Genomic DNA, 21,794 nt, shown 5'->3' with positions numbered 1-21,794 from the left:
CTGTGTTACTGGATGGGCCAAAAGCCCGGCACCCATGGAAATCAAAGCTTTCGTTTCCCTTTAAGCCAGGAATAGTGTATTTAATAGCAACAAGAACAGAGTCACGGGTCTAAGTGTCAGCGCTGAGGATGCTGTCTGGGGGAGGGGGGGGAAATGACAGCATGTAAGGATGCTGCATCTCCAGCCGAGGCTGCAGGCAGGGAGGGTGGGGGATTACACATCTGCGGGGTGAGCAGAGCTACAGGAAGGGGAAGGGAAGGGAAACACAGCAGGAGAGCAAAAATATCTCATCCCTGGAGGCTACTTCCACCCAAAGGGCTGGAAGCTGCTCAGTGGTAAGAACAGAAGAGGGAAGGGTACCTGCCTGCAAGGTGGCCCAGCTCGTAGCTGCATAAGCTACTACAGGAAACATAGTTCTTGTATTTCCTATGCGACATGTGCCACAGAAGTGAAATCACCAGAACCCCGTGAGATAACAGAAGAGACAAACTGTTTCTTGCAGAGAAAAATCAGGGCACAAACATTAGCATGCATATAAGCTTCATACCTATACTAATGCTATTTATAACATACACCGATTTGGGAAAGAGGACTTCGATATAAGGAATGGAAGTTTAATTAAGGTAAAACTAAAGTTTCCATTAATCTTGAAAGGATCATAACCTGCTGCCTCTCCTTCAGCATTCAATTCAGCTAATGCTGTAACAGGATCAAGCACAGCATTACACACCTGAATCCTCCCACAAGGCAGAGAAGGCTAGGCAAGCTGTACCAAACCACACTGCCTTCTCTAGTCCTGAGAAATAAGAGCCATCTCCTCAAATTATTGTTTCAAAACTGCCCCAAATGCAGTGGGCAAATATTTTCACTAGCCAGGCATGCAGGAAAATTATGAAGGAGAAGAGATGTTGATAAACTTGAGATTGGCAATGAAATATAGCAAGAGCCTATACCTGCAAGCAGCAGGTTCTGAGGATACCCAAAACTGTGTTTAAAGTCACAAACAGAAGTTTACTCTTGAACAGTAACTACACAAAACCCCAGTTATATTTAAATCTTCTCCCTGCATAAAGTCATAGGGTTGTGTTAACTGTTTGCTGTCTTCTGTTCCTGTGGTACAGGGTATCACAGGTAAGGATGGGGCAGCAGAGCAGAGCATCCTCCTCCAGCCAGCAGAACAATCTCCTCTTCATCTACAGCCAAGAACAGCTCTAAAGCTGGCCTGGCTTGCAGTTAGCATAGTCTTTGTAAATTTGTTATGACCATATGCAAAAGGGAGCTGAACTGGATTTTGAGCTGGGGCAGGTCTGCAAGGCTGTTTGGAAGAGAGCAATCTTTCATTTGTAAACTGGAAGATGATGGAATCTCTGAAAGCAGATACACTGAAGCCCACAAGCCATTTCTGCAGGTCAGTTTTCAAAGTAAGGCCACACTGCAAAATATCAGCTTTGATTACCAAATTTTATAGCTGGTATTGAAAAAGACAGTACAGTAAATTGAATTTTAATAAGGTCTGACTGTACATAAAAGGTGAAGAACTTCATTAAAAAAACCATACAGAGTGCAGGTGACATGTATGAGGTTGCTTCTCTAATATCCTACTACTGATGCTTTCCCCATTGCATTTATCTCGGGGGAGAAGGGAGTGGGAAGAGAAGACAGCTATGCCTTTGGTATTAAGAATGATGAGAGTACAGCTTTATAGCTTTAGTACAATAAATGCAAAGCATGACATCTTCCCTACTTCGTTCTGCAGAATGAACTATTCAAAAGATAATAATGAACTTTGCATCATCTAGAGGACTCAATTGTGCTCTGCTGCCTGCTTCCCTAATCCCATCCATCTAAAACACCCTCGAATCCAGAAGGATGAGTGAAACCAGCAACAAAAATGCACCTGAGAAATCAGAAATCACTGGGTCATTCAGCTGTTGAAAAGCATTTTACATTTAAAAACAAAGGATGTAGAAAAGAAAAACAACTCAAAACCCCACCAAGGACTAAGATTAAAGTCAGAAGAAAAATGAAGGATGTCTTTAGACAAGTTCATTGATTGCAAGAGGGGAAAAAATATCTGAGCTCTACATATAATTTTTACTAGAGAGAAACTCCCCATTCTTTCATTCACCTTCCACTTTCCCCACTCCCCTAACTTGCTCACTCACCTCTCTCCTTCACCTTACCCTCCCCTAAGGAATACCAGGAGGTAGCCCCTGAATTCTAATTGCATTTGCTATTCTACTAAATCACATAGATTAAAATGGGCAAAATTAGTGGGACTCGCCTATCAGGCATTCTCCACAATACTGGATGAGAAGTCACCTGAAGCTCTAGATGGGCTTTCTTTTGTTTATGGCCTTTAAATAATTCAGAGAGAGGAGCTGTCAAGCTGAATCTGCAAAGCTCCCTTGACTTTGGGCTTGCACTATTAGACTGCCTGCCTATTGTTTATGAAGACAAAAAGGAAAAACGTTACAAGATTGTATGTCTGCACGGGAGGGGAGTCAAGGACTAGAAGAACAAGGGCTGTCATGACAGAAGTCATAAAAAAAGCAGATGGGAAAGCAAAAGTAGGCAATAGGTGAAATACAGATATACCAGCAAAGCAGCAAGAGCAAGTTACCTGTTTGGCCGTGCTATAAATAAACAATACTAGCAGTTTCTTGTGTAATATCATGTAATTCTTTAAAAAGGAAAACCCCAAATGCAAATGGTAACTCTAATTAGCAATTAAAAGCACAACTTCTCAGCTATACAGTTGCAGCCACCTCTCCGAGCTCTCTCTCACTTCTGCAAGCCAGTGACAGTCATCAGGCACCGGGCCAGCACTTAATAATCGTCCCAAACCACAGAGAATAATTTCATCCTTTTTCCCTTTCTTCCCTTCTTTTTCCTGGGCTCTTCACGCAGCCAAAGATTTACTAGGTCCTGCTTGGGGACACCAGCAAACTACAGGCAATGGCCCCTGGCATCCAGGGAGCTCACACACTTCAAGGTGCCTTTTAGATTTATTATTTTTTTAAATTACTCTGGGGCATGCACGGCTTTGATGGGGTTTTGCACAGTCATTTTCAATCAAAGCTGCAAACCTGGCTTTACGGCAAATGACTCTTCCTTGAAGCAGCAAGAAGAATTGAGCGGGCAGGGGAACCTCAGGACATGCAGCCCTGCTCCACCCATGCACATCTCTCCAACCAGAATGTAATCACCTCTACAGCCAGCTTGCTAAACCTAATGAGAACTTAAAAAAACCCCAACATTTTAATACAAAACCAATAAACTATGATTACAGTCTTGCTTTAAACTACTGAGCTGGATTAACTCTTGGCAATTATACTTAGCTCTGGATGCTGCAGACAAAACCCTGTCCAAGGGCTGTCCCCACGCGGTGGGCCACTGCAGCTGGGCAGCTGTCTCGGCACATTACGGGATCATGCACATGTATGGAGGGGAACGATCCGGTTTAGTTGGCTCACCTAAAGCAGACAGAGACCTCCACTTTGCTCTGGGAAGACTGCAATGGTGGACAAAACATATTTCTTTTGCCCACGTCTGGTCCCAGACGGTCCCAGCAGCTTCCAGTCCTACAAAATTTCATGATTAAAACAGCCTTTTCTAACACTGTCTTTTCTCCCGGGCTTCTCACTGTATCAAATCCTAAATGAGACATGATGTAACGCATGCAAATAAGCTGAAGAAAAGAGGATTCAAATAATAGGAAAATACCATTAACTGGGAAAGTTTAACTCAGAAGGTCAAAATCATTCTAGACAGAAGAAAGATGCTGCAAGAGATGCTGCACAGGGCACATATGCATGCCCAACAGCTTTAAACGTGGCACTGCCGGCTCCCTTCTTACTTGCTCTGTGACTGCCAGCTAACAGCAGGACCTGAAGCTGCAGTGCCATTAATAAGTCCCTAAATCTCCTGGCCTTGAATACGCTCCTAAACTCCAGGGAACAGCTTGCCAACGGTGTGCTGCCTGCCAGTGTCCTTACAGCAAGGCCATTACACAACAAGCTGCTCCCCCCCATCTTTTTTTTTTTTTATAATTCTAAATGTTGTACATGCATCTGAAATAAGTATTTCCAGCTCCCAAACATTACTGATCACAGCCTGCTCTCAGGTAGCAGTCCTGAAATTAACTGAAGGGCTGTCAAGCTCACACATCACAAGTCACAGCCTGGAAATCCTTGAATTAGATGCTTCCCCCCGTGCTCTCTCCTTGGCCCTCCAAAAAGGCAAGAACCAGATGACATCCGTACTCCTTTCTAGGCTGTAATGGGGGATTTAGGACAACCTGATGGCTCTACATGCTTCCTGCTGGAAAACAGATTAAAAAAAGCCCCAACTTTAATTCTTAAAACCATGGTTTTGTTGTTAGCATCACTGGCAGCGAACATTTGGGGCTGGTGGCAGCAAAGGGGAGTGGTGGATTGGATACGCTGCCCGACGGGCTTGGGTTGCTGAAGCCTGAGCTAGTCCTTCTCTGGGTTCCGAAAGAAGAAACAAAGCTGCGTCACGGTACTTAATTTTCCATCCTGGCCACTCCACAAACCCAGCAGCAGCTCATTTAACGGCAGACCTTCAAGCCACCAGAGGCTTTTGCAGGTAGAGTGAACCCTTCTTACTGCATGCCAAAATAATTTCTAGTTAACATACTACACAGATTTGACCCATTCCATACAACACCTCCTAAGAACTTGATTCTCAAAAACCAGAAAGCATTGTACTTTTTAACGAGCCAACAAATGAGGAAAAAGCATCCTTCTTCATGTGATGTACTCACAAGCAGCTCTCACACACTCGTGATCTGTCAGCACTGCAAGACCGAAAAAGGCTTTCAATAAAGTGAGATCTGGGTAATGTTCTACATCGCTGTTTAAGGACAATTCAATCATCTTTGTTCTGGATTAAGTCTTGCTCCCGATTAATCTTAACAGAGCAATGAATAGGAAATCCACAACTCAGGAAGCAGGCAGATTTTATCTTTAAACCCAATTCACAAGCAAAATCATCTCTCTTACAATGGATAATTCTGCTACTGTTCAAGTTATTTTCACACAGTGGGTATAAAAAAATTATCTCTAGATACCTCAAATTGAAATGAGTGTTTTTAACACTCCCTGTCATTTTGAACGCATGCAAAGACTAACAATACTGTATCAAAAAGAGGAGCTCAACAATCAAGAAATCCATTAAGCTACCAACGGCACTAATAGCAAGAAAGGAAGTTTAAAAAGACTCAAGTATATAAAGAAAGAAAACCATGTCATTTTCCTACTGGGATTATAGGAGTGAACAAACCCCCCTGTATTGCAACACAGTACTTCTGATTTTATAATATCCTTCAGCTACATAAATACTGGAATACAGACCTGTGCTCTGCTGACAAAGGGTGAGGAGAGACAGACAGACACTTCTGGCATTTGATTTTTTTTTTTTTTAAGCTAACCTGCTTCATTCTCCCTCGATTTTAGATATTCTTTCTGAAGAGATGCTGCTTTTGACTTACTCCTCAGATGCCACAAAGCCGAAGCTGGAGTGTGCAGCAGGTACCCCCTGCTTTTCTCTCAGCCTGATGATGCCTCAAACATTTCAGAGCAGAGATAGTGAGAAATACAAGACAAAAATACAGTGGAATACAAGAAAATAAAACTAACTGTTCTCTGTAAGGACCACACATGACATTTCTTGTCACAAACCCATGTGTACTGCTACAATCATGAACAGAACAGCTCCTGTGAAGAGTTCATGATCATCTACTGCCCTAGCTATAGCTTTCAAGGAAGAAATAAGTGATAGTATAAAAAATGGCCTCTAAAAAAAAAAAGCTGCACATGGCACATAGACAGTATGCATTTCTCTGAATAAGGATAGACTGAGATGATGGGGCTTGGCATGCATCACATCCATTACTTCAACTTTGATTTGTAGTGAGCTAGGCTCAAATTCCATATTCATATTTTACCTGAAATTAACACAGAAGTCCCAACCAGGCTAAGAATACACTTGTGTCTACATCATAAACCTCAACATTGCTCGCAAAGGGAAACAATGGAAACTTCAAAAATCTGTACAAAAATGAGTTTTCATAGCTCCTCTCCCCACTCTAGAATGGGTAATTCCCAGGATTACAACTAATAGCATAACCCAAAGACTGAGTGATTGTGGTGGGCTTACGAGGAGACTGTTCTTGTCCCTGCTTCTGCACTCAGACAGCTCTGCTCTTGGAGGGAAAAGAAAAAAACAACACAAAACCAAAAACACCAAAGAACCTTATGATGGGAAGAAAAGGGATCGCTGCAGAGGGTGGCCAAGAGACGTGGACAAGGTTTGATTTTGCATTCAAGGATACAACAGGAAAGCAGTAGCCAAACTGCACCCCTTCACCCTGTAACCGTACATCTAGCCAAACATTTACTCAAAAGAAATCTCTGAAGTGGTATTTTTCTTATACAAACATCTGAGCATCAGCAAAGTGATTTCTCAGTGTAGATCTTTACTTACTTTTGGCAAGGTAAATATATATTCTTAAGTTTTGAAACAAAAAAAACACCCAAGCTCCCAGTGCAGGCTGCTGCCTGCTGTAACATTAGAATAAAAGTTTCACAAGCTGCTAACTCCTGTTTTACTCTGGATTTTCATGCATTTCCTAACCATTTAAATTCCTTCTTTCGCATTGTCAAGCCAAGTATGAACCTAACAAAAACAGAAAGCTGACAGTGAGATGAATCTTTGTACTAAACAAAGACATTTGTATTTTACTGCCAGCTCATTTCCCCTCTCTCTCTCTCTTTTTTCTTACTCCTGCTGGCCCAAATTTATCTTTTCAAATGCTGGAGCTAATATGCCAGTTGTGAAGCAAGGCACATAGAGAAGCACTATTAACCTCCTATTTTAATCAAGGATATTTCACTCTAAACAAGTCAAGACATCCTGCAAGCACATACTCCCCAGCCTAGACTGGCTTGCTATTACTTGTTGGTTGGAAGAAACCCGGACAGAGCAGTCTGCTTTGTAGAAGGTCTTCCTTGGAAGAAAAAAAAAATCATGTATGCCTGATTTACATTTGGAGACTTGGCTAGTGATGCTGAGCTTCTGCCAGCGCAGGTAGCGGGGAGAGAAGCAGCTTCTGCTGCAGTTAATTTATGTGCTATCTGCAGATTACAGGCAAAATGAACTTTTTTTTTATTATTTAATAGATCTGAACCAATCTTTCTTCCCAGTATATGTAATATTGCTTATCTTCCCTCTAGTATCTCTCATTATTATAAACGGGAAACAATGCACTGTCTCATCTACCAGCTCCCCAGGCTGCCCCAGCTATACCTCTTTGCTTAACTTAATATTCACTTCAGACATACTGAAGTAAAACCAGAAAATCTTGTACTGCAAACAGCTCACTTCTCTCCAGCTTTAGCAACTAGATAAGAGCTTCAGAAGTGATTATGATATAACAATAACATATAAAAGATGTAACTGTTTGGAACAGCACTTCCCTCGCAGAATTCAAAACACTTCGTGCAAGAACGAATGCAACTCTTTTCAGCCGCACAACCCCAAATTTAACAGTATCATTTCTGTCTAAAAGGTACTCATTAAATCACTAAACATAACTTTCCTGCCATACTGGCTTTCTCTTTCTTCAGAAAGACTGATTATTATAATTCTCTGTGTATTCTATATAAAATAATTACATATCCTAATTACATATCCAGGTAGTTTCAATTCAGACACGAGATTGCTTTCTAAGGAGTGACTATTTTCACTCTGTGCACATAGCTAGCTCATCCAGCATTAGCTAGAAATAGATCAGGACACCACAAAAAGGAAACTAAGTCTTATTTAAATAGGTTAAAAGATACAAATCTGTGTTGCTGTTGGAAAACCAGTCTGAGCAGTTTTTTTACAAAGAGTATCATAAAAGCCTTAATTCTTGCTTTACTAGCTTGCAACATAACCGGCATTAAGCTGGTCACAAGTTACTGGGTTTCAAAATGCTCTGGGATTTTGTTACTGATAACAGAAGGGCAGGAAACATATGAAAACCTTCAGAGCAGTTGCCCAAAGCCAAGCAGTAACAATATTAATGCAGAGACCTACATAAAGTAACATTTTTGCAGAGAAAACCACCTGTGCATAAATGCTTCTACTTCCATTTCACCCAGAGGTTAAATTATCTGATCAAAATCTTGTGCTGGAAAAAAAAAGCCAACCCAGTTCATATTTTTCCACTTCATTTAGACTCTGTAAAACATTAAATCCTGCCATTAAAATTGCTTAATTAGGAGCGTTAGAGCAAAAGGTTGATGCAGCTCATGAGCTGTGACTACTGAATGGTGGTGGCCTGGCAGGCCTTGCCATCAATAGATATGCTGAAGAATATGGAGAACGAGAAAAAAAAAAAAGAGACAAAACTGTGAGGTTGCTTTGACTGTAACTGAGGCAGTGCCACTTGTTAGAGGGAATGAGCTTATAAACCCACCTTCAAACAGCAGTGACAGCAGACCACCAGCAGCAAGGGTTTCAAACACCCTTGACGTGGGAATTCTGCTGCTGCACTGAAGCAGACTTCAAAGGCAGTGGTTAGCCCAATGCCAATGGCTTTTCAAAACATACCTTACTCTCTCTCACTTTGCTCTTGCTGGTCTGAACCAGAGTCCTCCTTTAGCACTAAGCGTTGAGAAACGCAGCTTTATCCCTGCAGCTTCTATCTGAAACGACCCCCTTCATCTGCTTGACAAAACGCTGAATACTGCACGACTCACTGAGGTTAGCTATGAGCGTTCAGACCTCATCTCACTGGCACTTCGTGCCAACCAGGGACTTGAGCAGACAGATGGCACTTAAAAACCCAAAAGCCAGCACGAACCTAGCAGTGGAAAAGTAAAGCAAAGGCTGCTCGCACAGGAGATGCTCTGACTCAGAGGAGACCAGCTTTAGTTGGAACTTGAGATCAGGCAATAGATGTTGGCTCAGTACCCACAAAACTTGCCTGGATCCTACAATGCCTTACTGGTTTCACAGGGCTCTGCTCCAGGACACTACACTATACATAATATACATTATAATCCCCCCTGAAAATACTATGGATTAGCCTTCCTGCCCAAAGGCTAAAAGTTGTCAGGGAAGAGAAAGATCACGCCTGCTACCCCCAATTCCCAGGGCAATAAAGGGGGAAATGCTGGTGAGGCACAACACTAAGAACAAGCATGGAAAGAGAAGAGCTTACAACTCACATGAAGTAGGTTTCCAAGCACCATCTAAAAAAACCCCAACCAACCCCTAAACTGTACAACAGCCCAATAAATTAATCTGTGTCTCTAGAACCCAGCAGGTTCTGTATCAGAGTTCAGATCAAGGGGCCCAACAACACTGCAGAGGTTGGGTGAGAAGGGAAAAGAGTTGTTCAACTATTTAATTCTAAAAGCAAATGCTCTCTGAATACAAATCTGCTCTTTTTCTCTCTCCACTTCAATATATAGCATAAGGGTAACCCTGAGTATCACCCTAGTACAATTAATTTTCTATTAAGTTGTACTGTTTGGGACATAGTTTACCCAAAGGGTCACATGACACATACTGCTGCACTTCAGCCTGTACCTTGTAACATTATGGTTCAGTAGGGAGTTGGGGACAGAGTCAGGAATGAAGTCCAGGTTGCAGGTGAAATCCTGACTAGGGTTCATCTGTTATGAAACCCATACTTGAATAAAGAATTTATGGTCACTAAAGCAGCAGAGTCCCAACAGGAGAGAAACATCCACCTCGAAGTTTAATGACAGCCACAGAGAGACTTCTTTGCATCCCCAGTTCACAGTGTGTATCACTGCAATAGAATTTGTGATTGCATTGGGATGCTCTTATTTTTTAAAGCCTAGGAAACAACAAGAGCCTGCTTGGACCTCTGCTTCCACCAGCAATGAACTGCAATCCATTATCTCTACAGCTGCACCATTGGGATCACCTACTGGAACTGCAATGTCAACAGCACTCAGAGTTATGTCGACTACTGTGTCATTCACTCGCTCTAGGAAAGAGATGACTAATAGGTCTGAAGTCCTCCTTATCTACAGCATGCTGTCTACTTGCCTTGGCATTAGGAGAGACTCATCAGCAGGCAAACATCAGCTGTAAAAGTCTGAAAGAGTAAATGCTGTCTTCATTCAAGAAACATGTGAGACTTTGATCTGCCTTCACTTCAAAAAAACATCAACTCCTTGGCAATTTTCTGCGATTATGCAGGGGAAAAGAAAGATATATGCCTCACCTTGCAGAAGGAGAGAGAAACCAAGTTTGCAAATGTAAAGTTAAAACCAAAAAAGAAGAAAAGCCTAAGCTACCTATATTTCTTGAAGAAGCTATTCTTAAAATAGAAGCGAGAATATCAGAGTGCTGCAGTACCACAGGGGACCTGAACTTCCAGAGCTGAACAAAAGCTACAGACTCATCCCCTCTGTTCACAGCGGTGGCTCGGCCAGCTGCTCTGCATTTCGGAAAGGAAGAGTTAACATAGGTGCTGATGTACCAGCCACCCGCTGGCATGCCACCTTGAACCCTGAAACAGCAAAATAACCGGTGAGATACACTTCCCCACCCCAGACAGGAGGAGCACAGTGGACAGAGATCGGAGTTACCAGGGGATCACCCAGCTCCCTTCACTCCTGCCCACGCTCCACTGCCCTGACCTGGAGGAAGCTCAGAGGGTGTTCTGCAACTGGGGAGAAGGCAATACAAAAAAAAGAACATTTCTGCAGAAGAAGAAAAATATTGGTAAGACTCAAAATTAAACACTTTCTCCTAAAGCCTGTCATTTGCATAATCACGTTATCAAGATGGTCTTTCATATGGACCAAAGGTTCAACACACAGATTTCAATATAATGTGTGAACTGTTAATAACAGTGATTATTTCTTCTCCCCCCCAAAAAAAAAATATTCTGTGGCTGGACTCCAAGGGTTGTGATGGGAAATAAAATATTGTTAGTCACCTGAGTATTTTTAATTAACTCTCCTTAGCCACAGAAAAAATAGAGCCCAAAATAAGCACTTGAAGAGATATGGGTAATGAAAGTATACGAGCATGTTCAGCACAAAGGAGCATACATGCTGAACTTGCAACATCTTTTTCAGCAAGGTAAAAAATTTATTCTGCATGTGAAAATAGTTTTGAAGCAGCATATAAAATAGTCGTGCAGTATAAATAGGTAACACTAAAATTTTTTGGGAAAAATATCAAGCATGATATATCTTTTGATATTCTGGGTTTCACTCATTTTTAATAAGGATTTGAGATTTTCAATTGAGTAAGGGAGCAATAGACATGAAAAAGGTAGGATGAAAGAGAAATAAAATACATTTACTACTAAGGAAAGTGTGAAGCAGCGAAGTAAAAAAAAGGCAAAGAAAACACTTCTTGTTTAAAGCATTGCCAATGGCCAGAGAGCAGAGGGCATGTCAAGAGGAGTGTGAAGCCATCACACAGACAGCTGTGAGCTTCATAGCACACGTGCTACAGGGCTTAGACAGCTTCCACAGGAGGAAGAAAAATCTTTGAAGATTTTCAGGCAGGGAAGAAAAAACAGTAGAATAAACCTGATCAAAGACACATCTTGCTTTTTTTAAAAGCTGATCATTCCCCGCTTCCCATAAACTGCTGTGCATTTCAATCAGGAGAGAGAAGATGAAGACAATCGTATTTCCATGATAAAGCAGTAGTGTGACACTGCACTGGAGAATAACGTGTACGAATACCAGTTTGGGAGATGCTGCACACAAACGGTACAGGCTAGCCCTGGTCTAGGAAAGAAAGGATGAATCAGAAAACAGCAGGTGCCCTCCCCGAAAGTACTGTGGTTAGAGCTACTCATGCTGCTACCTGTGCCACAGCTGGTATCAGAGGCAGGTAAGGGACAGCTTGGGTCTGATCACTCCAGGCAGGCATTTATCTCATAAGCTTTAGATTACTACCCAGGTATATCTTAACCAACACTTGAACAACTAGTTGAGGATGCTGCAAAAATAGAACAACACTGAGCTGAAGCTGGAAGTCAGAATCTTCACCAATTTTGAGACTTGAAAATTGCAGCAAAGCAGCACACACACAAAAAATTTTAAAAAATCAAGTATTACACTTGTTTTCCCCCAAAAATCCCACTGAAATTCATATTTCAAGCTACAAGAGATGTAGTTACAGTCAATACAAGTTGCTTAAGAATGACACTGAATAAGCATTTAGTTATTTGGGAATGACAAAGGAGGTTTCATTTTTAATGTTCATAAGTCATCCAAATTAATTAGTGCTTTAAAATGGCAATGAATCACTTCCCGAAATAATTTGTATCGGCTAAATTAATTCCAGCGAAGCAAGCCAATTTGCTGATTGTAAATTATCAAGAGTCCCTGACTAGCTCCTGTGTACATTGTGTACCATTTATTAGGCTACTGGGAAACAAAGGATGGCTACTTTTCATCAGTGAACAAGATTACAGCCCTATTAAGTGACCAGCTTATTGTGGTACAATTATAGGTTTCTATTTAAAGAATTAAAGCCAGACATCATTACCAAAGCTGAATGTTCAGAGGAAAGGAAAAATAAACCGAAGAAAAGCTCATTTTCTGAAGAGACGCACCAAAAACCTATTTGAAGGGAGTATTTCCATCCTCTTAGATGAACAAAGAGAAGTTCAGAGATGCAAGACTAATTATGAAGATACTCCCATCATATGACAATGCCTAACAACCTGAAGCCTGGAGTACCAGAGCCTGCTTCTTTCACTTGTGGCTAGATGACTGTTTCTAGACTCCCCTAAATTAAAATGAAGCAACAACAAGGTGAGAAAACACATACATGGATTTCTGCTCTCTTTGATCAGGCAGAGGAGATGCTTTCACAGCGCTGCTATGCCATTGCTCTGAGAGCCTTCCTCCCAGGCACCAGGAGACCTCTGCATCCATCCAGCATGTACCACCACCCGCCTGCTCACCACAATGAGATGGCTTGGTTACAAGTCTGCAGTGCTGTTCTCAATGGATCTGCCTTCTTTACCCCTCTAAAAATACATACATATATGTATATATGTACATAAAGGTTTACCTAAATTAATTTGCATGGCATTCTCCTGCTCTTATCTGCATCTCCTCACTGGTATCAAAGCCTCAACATTTCTGCTTGAGAAATCTTTCCCTAGCTAACCTGCTTATCGGCAGTAATGAATACTCATGCAAACAGGTACAAAATTAAATGGCTTCTTTACAGTGATTATGATAGATTGAGCCATGCTTAATCTACATAATCAAATTGCTTCTGTGTTCAGTAGTAATACCTTTTTCCTGTCCTGGGAGCAGGTTCAACCTTGCTTTCTCTTTTGACAGCTTCTTTCTGAGAAACACTAACCATGACTGGGAAAAGGGCTACCTGAGATGCAATTACTTAACACAGCTGTGTGATGCACATCTTGAACTCTGCAATATGACAAAGCAGGTCTGAGCAAAAGGTATCTCCTTTAGGGAAGGGGAAAACATCACGTAGGACATAAAGGAAAAGCAAGCGCAAACCAGTCTCCTCCAGCTGCTATCCATCTACCTAGACATAACTGGAGTGACCCTCCCAAGACAGATAAAACATCTCTATCCACCTAGCTGCAGTGAGCTACTACCACTACTATAATTTCCTTTCCCTATATGCAAAAGCATCCCTATATGCAAGAGCACTGTCTGCTTACATGCCCATGTAATAGAAGGTACTTCCCAATCTCAAGACCAGATTCACGTTTCAAATCAAGCTGGCTACATCTAGCCAAGGTACCAAGAACAAAGGATGACAAAGGTATATTATAAAATCCGTAGCAATGGAAATAAAAGGATTTGGTTTAGGGAAGGTTCTGAGAAGCATCTCTCTCTAACTCATATTTCAGGTCACTTAGGCTGAAAGCATCCTGATGCTTTTTCTACTTCAAAATATTCATCAATTTTTAGAGTAAAATGAGAAGTGGGAAATAATTTTCCCCACAAACTATAAGTGCTATTTAAAAAAATAAACAGCCTATTTACCTTTGTCCAAAACACAGCACCAAAAGCAGCAGAGCAAAGGTCTGCTTCCTGATATACCTGCTGAAAGCTTTTTGTTTGTCCCTTTCCCCCCCGACCGCCCCCCGAAGAGTCTAACAAAACTATTAGCCTACAAGCTAGTGCTTATTCCTAAACATTGCCTAAGAGTTGAAAAGTGAGTAAGACTGATGCAAAATGCTAATAAGCACTTATGGAGAACAATTTCTCTCCCTCATTATGGTTTGACACAGGTGGAAAGAGGGTGCTGGCTGGACCTCTACAGTTGGAAAGGTGACAGCTCTAGCAAAAAGGTCCCTGCATCTCCGTAAGCAAAGGAAAACCAATGCAGAAGGGAAAAGAAAAAGGGATTCTGGCAAAGGCTGCTGGCACAGCTTGACTTTGGCTCAGGAGGAAGTAAAAACTTGAATTACATAAAAATAGATTTAAGAAAGAATCAATGACATTTCATCTGAAAGTTTTAGTTGTTTTAATTAGGATCTGAGATTTTGCACTTAAGTGCATGAAGAAGTACATGTCCTCATGCTTCCCAAGATAACTGACAGATCTGAAACTTACTCATCTCATCTTGAAAGGTTAATTAAAGAACAATCCTTGAGAGCAACACTGTAGGGAAACAGAGGACAGTCTGCTTTGCCGGGGAGCCCTGGGGAAAGGCTGGCACACAATGCCCGCATGTCCCCCCTGAGACACACTCCAGGTAGCAAACTGAAGCTACTGCCCAATGACGGGCACGGAGACAAAGAGACTGCTTTGAACCAATGCAGCAAAGCACAGAGAACAGGATGCTCACAGCAGCTTACTCATCACACTGCCTGCGGCTCTGGGGCAGGTTTCCCAGCCTGTGCTGGGCTCTGCAGGGCTGCTAGGCTAGAGATGCTTCGATGCATGCACCCTTAGGCAGAGCAGGCACGATCACCACCAGCGGTGGAAGGTAGGTGTGGTAATTCTTCTAATTAGGAAACTAAGGCAGCCTGACTCACCCAGGATCTAAGTCTGCAGTTAAGCCAGAAATAGGCTGTGGGTTCCCAGATTCCCACAGATGCTGACGGCACTACAAGGCAAAGGCCCTCCCTAGTTCACCTGAGCATCATAAAAAACACACGCTAGCTTTTAGGGGAGCTCGTATATATGAAGCTCATTTTTAAAAAAAAAAAATGTGCCAAATTTAAGAAACATTATCAAAATGGAGAATAGAAGAGTTTCATCATTCAAGCAAGATTTTGCAGACATAAGTGACCTTTGGCTGTGCAGTAATTTAATTTCCTAAGAACATGAGCAAAGTCTCAATTAGGTCGGAGAGGACCGCTGTGCCGGTAGAAGAAAGAAGAGAAACGTGTAGCTGCATCGGTGAAGAGGTACTTCTCATCTCAGGGGGGGCTGGGGATATGGTATGAGAAAGCATTAAGGCCTTTTGGCAAAAGCAAGAAAGGTTGCTTGCTTGGTATGTAAAGCAGGACAGCATGCACCACAGGCAGAGGTGAAACATGGAAGCTAAACACTCAGCCAGTGGCTCTCAGATCACAGGCAGCTTTTTGCTGCTTTCTTTACAAACGAGAGCCAGGTACTGTGGCTGCCATGGGAGAAACAGGCTAATTTAGAAGAAGCCCAGGGAAAAAGAAAGGAATGATAGAAAAAAAAAAAAGATCAGAATAGCAACAGATTCTGAATGCTGCTTAACGGAGTGAAGGCTGAATGTTATTTGGTGCAATCTTGATGGCCCTGATTTAACTATTACGTTTTTGCACAGTATTTTTCAAACTTGTTATGAAGGATTGCTTCACAGCCTCTGGTGACTGCTCAAAAGTTTCTCAGCTGCTTAAGCAGAAGGTCTATCAGAGTAAAACACGTTAATCAGAAAAGACGACTGATAAGGTGCGGATGCAACAGGAATAACTGCAGGAGTGAGACACCACTGTTAGACTGTAGAAAAAGTAGAAAAAAGTGCCTGTAGAAAAGCTGCCCAGGAGGCCAGTGGGCAGGACAACCCAACACAGAAACACTGCAGTGAAGACCGTTCAGGGAATGGTATTTCTGGACACACAGGTTCCTATGTAGCAGAAAGAAACTATGCAACATCCAACAGCCACTCTCCGTTGAAATGTCATGTCTGTGTATACCAAATCCTCCTAAATCCCCAGCCAAAAAGAAGGTTGGTGACCCTACATGAGAGTCTCAGGCCCACTGTTCAAACTACAACAGCCCACTTTCCACCTTTAAATCCAAAGTGCAGTTTCAGACACTTGAGTTTATTTTTGTTTTGTTTCAGAAGCATCTATCTGAAGTGAATTTATGCCAGTGACAACTGAATCATGGTTGTGGGGGCAGTTTCTTCATACAGAAACAGATTGGTAAAAGCTACCCTTCCAAAACGCTATCTTTGTGAACGCAACATCTCAGGACATCAATTAGGCAGCATTCCACTTTAGCTAAATGGAAGACTGTATTTAGGATGAGCTCCTTTCCTCCTCCTCCCAACAAGCCCATTAAGTATCTGATCTGCAAACCCTTGTACATACAAGAGAGTTACTTGCTCAAGTTTGGTTTTTTTTTTTATGCAAGGTTTTCAAGAGCACTCTGAATTTAAAAGCAGCATTTTGTTCTCCAGAGCAGCTCTGTGCCAAAAGGCCACTCTCACAAAAGCTGTGTCAGGTTTGCCTGCAGCATTAGTACACATGCTACGTATATGAATTAGGTGTCACTGGAACAGTCATTGAGGTGACTGAGTCTGGGCTCGCCTCTTTTACATATCTACTCATCTAAACACGGGGGCTGTATTTCAATGACCAAGCCCATACAGAAACAGTAACATCGAGATAAGGCTCCACACCGAGTACCTGCAGGTGCCTTCATTAAAACATCCAAAAACCTGCTAATGTGCCTACAAAAACAATTAAGTGCCAGAAATACAATGCTGCTTTTGGGAATTCAGATGCCAAGTAGAGAAATTCAAACACCCAGGTAGAAGAGTTAAGAGCACAGCAGTCCCTTCGCCCCCAGCATTTCAACTACCCTGCAGATCTTCACATTCTCATGCCTATCTGCAATACCCATAAACGGGAAAATACCAAGTGCAGTCAAACCCCCAGCAATTCTATTTTGTGAGAAAAAGCAGGAGGCATTCCTTTTGCACCCAGCTGGGTGTCTGAGCAGAAAGCTTACCCCATCTGGTAATGCCCTCCAGCATACAGCACTCACAAACTCATTTGTGTCATCTTCTTTCCGGTCCTTGTCCAGGACACTTTTCACTGTATCAAACTTGAATGTCAGCAGTGTCTTTGAGAGGCCCTTATAGTATAGGTAAAGGGAATTATTTTCGCTTCCTAGAGATAAAAAAAATAAATATACAAGATTAGGCTCTGGTAGCAGGAAGAGAAAGAAACAATGAAAGAGCTAAGAAGCCTTAAGACAAGGCCAGATATTTCTTCCTTGTAGTTATCATCATCACGGTGCCCTGGCAACTGGGAGTACTCCTCAGCAAACTTTCACAATGCTTAGTAACAGGACCAGCTTTTATTACAAGACAACTGCAGTATGCAGCACACTTGCAAAATATACGGGATCCCAACCGTCCCCCATAACTTCCTTAGGGCAGAGCATCTACGCTACCACATGAAACACCACTACACTCAGCCTGCTCGGCGTTACAGCCCTAAGGCAGGTAACACTGTCACAGTTTTGCTTGCCATAATCAAGTATGACAGTTTGGTCCGTGGAGGTTTAAGTAAGAGAGACTAGACAGTGTGCAGGCTTTATTTAGAAATCCATCCCAATTTCTGCCTTGCAAATAGTACAGAGATCACAGAGAATACACAAGCTAAGCTCCTCCCTTCAGTGCTGGCACAGCTGTCCTGCTTACCCCACAGCTATGAGCCTGTCGCTGCTTTCCTACCAGGACCTGTGGATTTACAGAGGTTCAACAGTGTAACTTCGGTGGTGAAAGGATAGAAACAGCCAAAGGGCTAACTGCTTCAGGATGATTCAGCCTTCTAGGGAGCTGTTCACAGTGAGCGTGTAGCTTCACCACACAGAATGCTGCACTAAGTGACAAGTACAGGACCCTCGTGTGGTCCAGGCTACTGCCTTTCCTTGGGAAGATGTGTCAATTCTTAAACTTGAAAGACTTAAGTCATATCAACAGCAACTACATTAGCAGCTGATTTTTGGTGACAGCAAGTCTGAATCGTCATAGACAAAGAACTCGTCTGAAGCAGGAGGAAGCCAACAGAGTCCCTTAGGTCAGGGCTCCATATGCCATTCCCTGAGAAGGAAAGGAAGGTAGAAGTTTAGGAAAATTGTCTGTTAAAAAGCCTATGCAGCTATGTAACACAACTTCTGATGTGCTTTGCAACTGGAGAGGCATCAGCTTCGACGAGTCCCATTAGCGTTTGTCAGGATGGCTGCTCTACTCACCGCAGGCAATGTAGTCTCCGTTGGAAGCCAGCCCTACGAAATTCTTCTCATTGATGTGACCCTTGAAGGAGCGCAAGCAGTGAGGCTTCCCTACATTCCACAGCTTCAGCTGACTGTCTGTTGACCTGAAAACAATACCTAAAGTTACCCTGCTGCCATACAGCAGGAACTCCTCACTCGCAACCCTGGTCCTTAACACCCTACTTGCAAGGTAAACATAGGAAGTCTTAGTGCACTCCAGAAAATTTATCCTGCTTTCAATCATATGCAACTCAGCTTGAGCTCGGAAAGGTATCACATTATTTTAGAAGCCTGTCAAAGCATATTACATGTTTGACTAAAAAACTTCCCTGAAATATTACTCTTCCTTTTCCTATCAATTGTGGAGTCCTCCACTGAACTGTACAGCTTTTGGGACATCACTGCCCCCTCAAGATCCAGGACACACTGATTTTTTTTTTTTATTATTTTTTGGTTTTAAACCTTTACAGCATGAACAAAATCTCTTCCCTTTTCTGTGCTGGCTGCAACTCTCATTCATGCCTTTACAGAACTGGTAAGAAGCAGTCTCCTCCCCCTCCAGCTGCCCTAAAAGCATGTTCTCCTGCCCAATACCAAGCAGCAGCATATAAAAACTTATAGGGGCTCAGAGTTGCTATTACTATTCAGCTGATGTTGTTTACTCATGTGTAATTGAGACTGCACGGATACAAATCTCAGACTTCCTCTTTTTTCACCTTGGCAGCAAAGCTAGACAGGACAAGTAAAAATATCCAAACTCTGTCAGGATTAAAACAAAATTGATGTTTTCCACTGCTCCCCTACATGCAAACATACATGCCTTCAAAATGTTGGGTTTTTTTTTATTATTTTTTATTTGCTGTAAGCATACATCTTCCCTTTGGCAAGACAACGAAGGTGGAGGTACTCTCCTCTGCCTGGCAGAGCTCAACTGAAATGAAGATCCCAGGTTTCTGGGAGATACAGGATTAATTTCTTACCCCAAACCTGAGGGGACACGAGCCTCTCTTACTTCACCAGAGTTATTCTTCAGCAGTTGCCAGGCTCTGATATTCTGGCGCTCACTGACTTAAGGCGATGGGCTCCACAGTAAGGGAACAAATGGTGACATGGTGGGATCAGAGCCCCCTGAAGCTACCCTTGAGGAAAGGGGTAGCGCTGTTTTGATCTTCAGTTTGAAAGAGACTGGGAGCAGGACCTGACAGCCTCCTGGGTGGGAAGGAGGGGAGGCAGGCAATGCTCCCCTCATGCAGGTTGTGTCACCCAACCTTGCTGCTTTCCAAATATTTAGAGTTGAGGGAAAAAACCTCACCCAAGATCCATCAAATATTGCCAACAACATAAGACATTGGCCCTGCACCAATGTCACATTTACCTAAAAATATAGCACAAGAGAGGAGAGATGCACCTCGTGCTATACTGCAAAAACCTTATCTCGATCCTCAATGACAGCTGGAATGACAAAGGAGCGATAAGGGAGTTGCAGCAAGATTTGTTAGTCATTTGTAATAATAGTATGAGGTCAGATCAGAACGAAGGTATGAACTTTATCTGTAATACTATGACTTAAGCAGGAGTGCATTCCTCATCCCAGGTCTTGACTGGGGGAGGGGAGGAGGGGGGGGAGCTAAACCACAGTATTCAGCTTGATCTTTGTTCCAAATCCATCCCTGCACTACACTGCTGCTCACTCCTCCTTCCCTTCCCTTGTCCTTACCATCACAGTAACAGCACAGCGCATAGAAATGGCAAAAAGATATACACTGCTGCTTTTTTGGCCCACAAGTATAGGGAGGTACCTTCTGTGCTATTAGGGCAGATGTATTTTTAAAACGCTGCTTTTAAAAGCTTCAGAGTTGCCTGGAAACTAAACTTTCCTGAAGGCAGGGTAAAGCAGCAAAAGACTAATCCCTGGTCTACAAGTTGTCAGATTCCTGTGACAGCTTCTGCTATTAGCTAACCCATCAAGAAGACCTCGTATATGCAGGCACTTAACCTCTATATTTTAATAGCACACATTCTAGATGGCTTCATTAAAATAAACACACTTAAAGACTATTACTAATAGAATGCTTTACTGTTAACAAATCCCCATCAAGCTCTAGCCACATTTGCGTTGTTTAGGATAAACATGCCATAAAAGAATATTATCTGCCACTGGACTGCAAAGAGAGAAAAAGACCATTGATCCTCCTGGTGTTGCACTGCTCTTCTGGTTTCATACCCTTTTCCAAAAAATATCATGGATGTGCTGCTCTGTTAGATCTGTCTCTCTGTAAATCAGCACTGCAATCAATGTGTTGTGCTAAATACCAGGCAGTTCTGAACACCCTTGAGGTCAAAAATCTAACTCTACAAGGCAAAGTAAATCAATGCAATCTATAAAACAGCTTTAGCTAGAAATCTAAAGAATCTGAATATACATATAATTTTTTCTTAAAAAGAAATCAGTGCTTGATTTTCGGGAATCACTACTGCTGCCTCCTCGCCTCAATTTGCAAAAGAAAGGCACGAAAAATAATCCTTTCTCTCTGACACTTCTTTCTGTTCCTGCAGAAAAAGGTAGGTGAATCCTCCAGTTAGTCACCTCACCCTGTTGTTGCCTGACCAAGTCTGACAGCTCTATCGATATTCCTCCCAGGACTGTGGGATAAGCTTTCTCAGACAGTTGGTTCAAGCAGGACAAGGCCGTTCTGTCCTGAAACATCCCAGAGATGATGCTCCACTAGATCATGGCTGTAAAACATTTCTAGCCTCCTCCTGCTTCTATTAAACCTTTTCTTCTTACTCAGATTTGGTTCAAAGCATTACATTTAATTTTCTCTGTGTTCTAGGTATGAATCTGCACCCTTATAGACTGTTCATGGAAATAAGAAGAGTGGAGCTGATTAAATATAAACAGTATCAGAAGCCACCAGGGAATCTTCCATCACACAGTTCAGCTCAGAGCAACTCACTAGCAGCCTGAATACAACTTAAAATGCCTTGCGATGGCTCCAGGCTTCTAGAGCAAACTGTTGAAAACACAGGATAGAGCCACGCTGGATAATCATGGGCTGGATACAGTGGTACATGCTTCCTAGGACTAGATCTACCCGTGTGATCCATCCCTGCTGCCCTCAGATGTTACCCCTGAGAGTGTTGAGACCAAAGATTGCCCTGCAGCCCCCCAAGATTACTTGGGGTTTTCCCCACCATGTAAGAGGGGCTCACTTCTGGTTTATTGAAGAGGTTTGTAGCCAGTCTGTCAAACCTTTCACTGTGCTATTTGACAGACACCCTCATTGCCAC

The 21,794-nt window shown here is 42.4% G+C and overlaps 1 protein-coding gene across 3 annotated transcripts in view; it reads right to left on the bottom strand.

The window, feature by feature from the left end:
* COP1 (COP1 E3 ubiquitin ligase) overlaps positions 1 to 21,794 on the bottom strand; it is a 127,656-nt gene that overhangs the window by 15,990 nt on the left and 89,872 nt on the right. For all 3 annotated transcript variants that reach the window (XR_013931275.1, XM_080407518.1, XM_080407519.1), the window contains exons 17-18: positions 18,483 to 18,607; positions 17,232 to 17,392 (exon numbers count right to left, since the gene is read on the bottom strand). Coding sequence is in view for 2 of the 3 variants with exons in the window: in XM_080407518.1 (XP_080263644.1) it covers positions 17,232 to 17,392; positions 18,483 to 18,607 (286 nt within the window). In the remaining variant the exon portion in view is untranslated. The remainder of the gene's footprint in view (positions 1 to 17,231; positions 17,393 to 18,482; positions 18,608 to 21,794) is intronic.

This window comes from Falco punctatus, assembly GCF_963210335.1.
Source record: "Falco punctatus genome assembly, chromosome: 11".
Lineage (NCBI taxonomy): Eukaryota > Metazoa > Chordata > Aves > Falconiformes > Falconidae > Falco > Falco punctatus.
The sequence above is the reverse complement of the archived record's forward strand: the minus strand, read 5'-3'. Positions and strand labels throughout refer to the sequence as shown.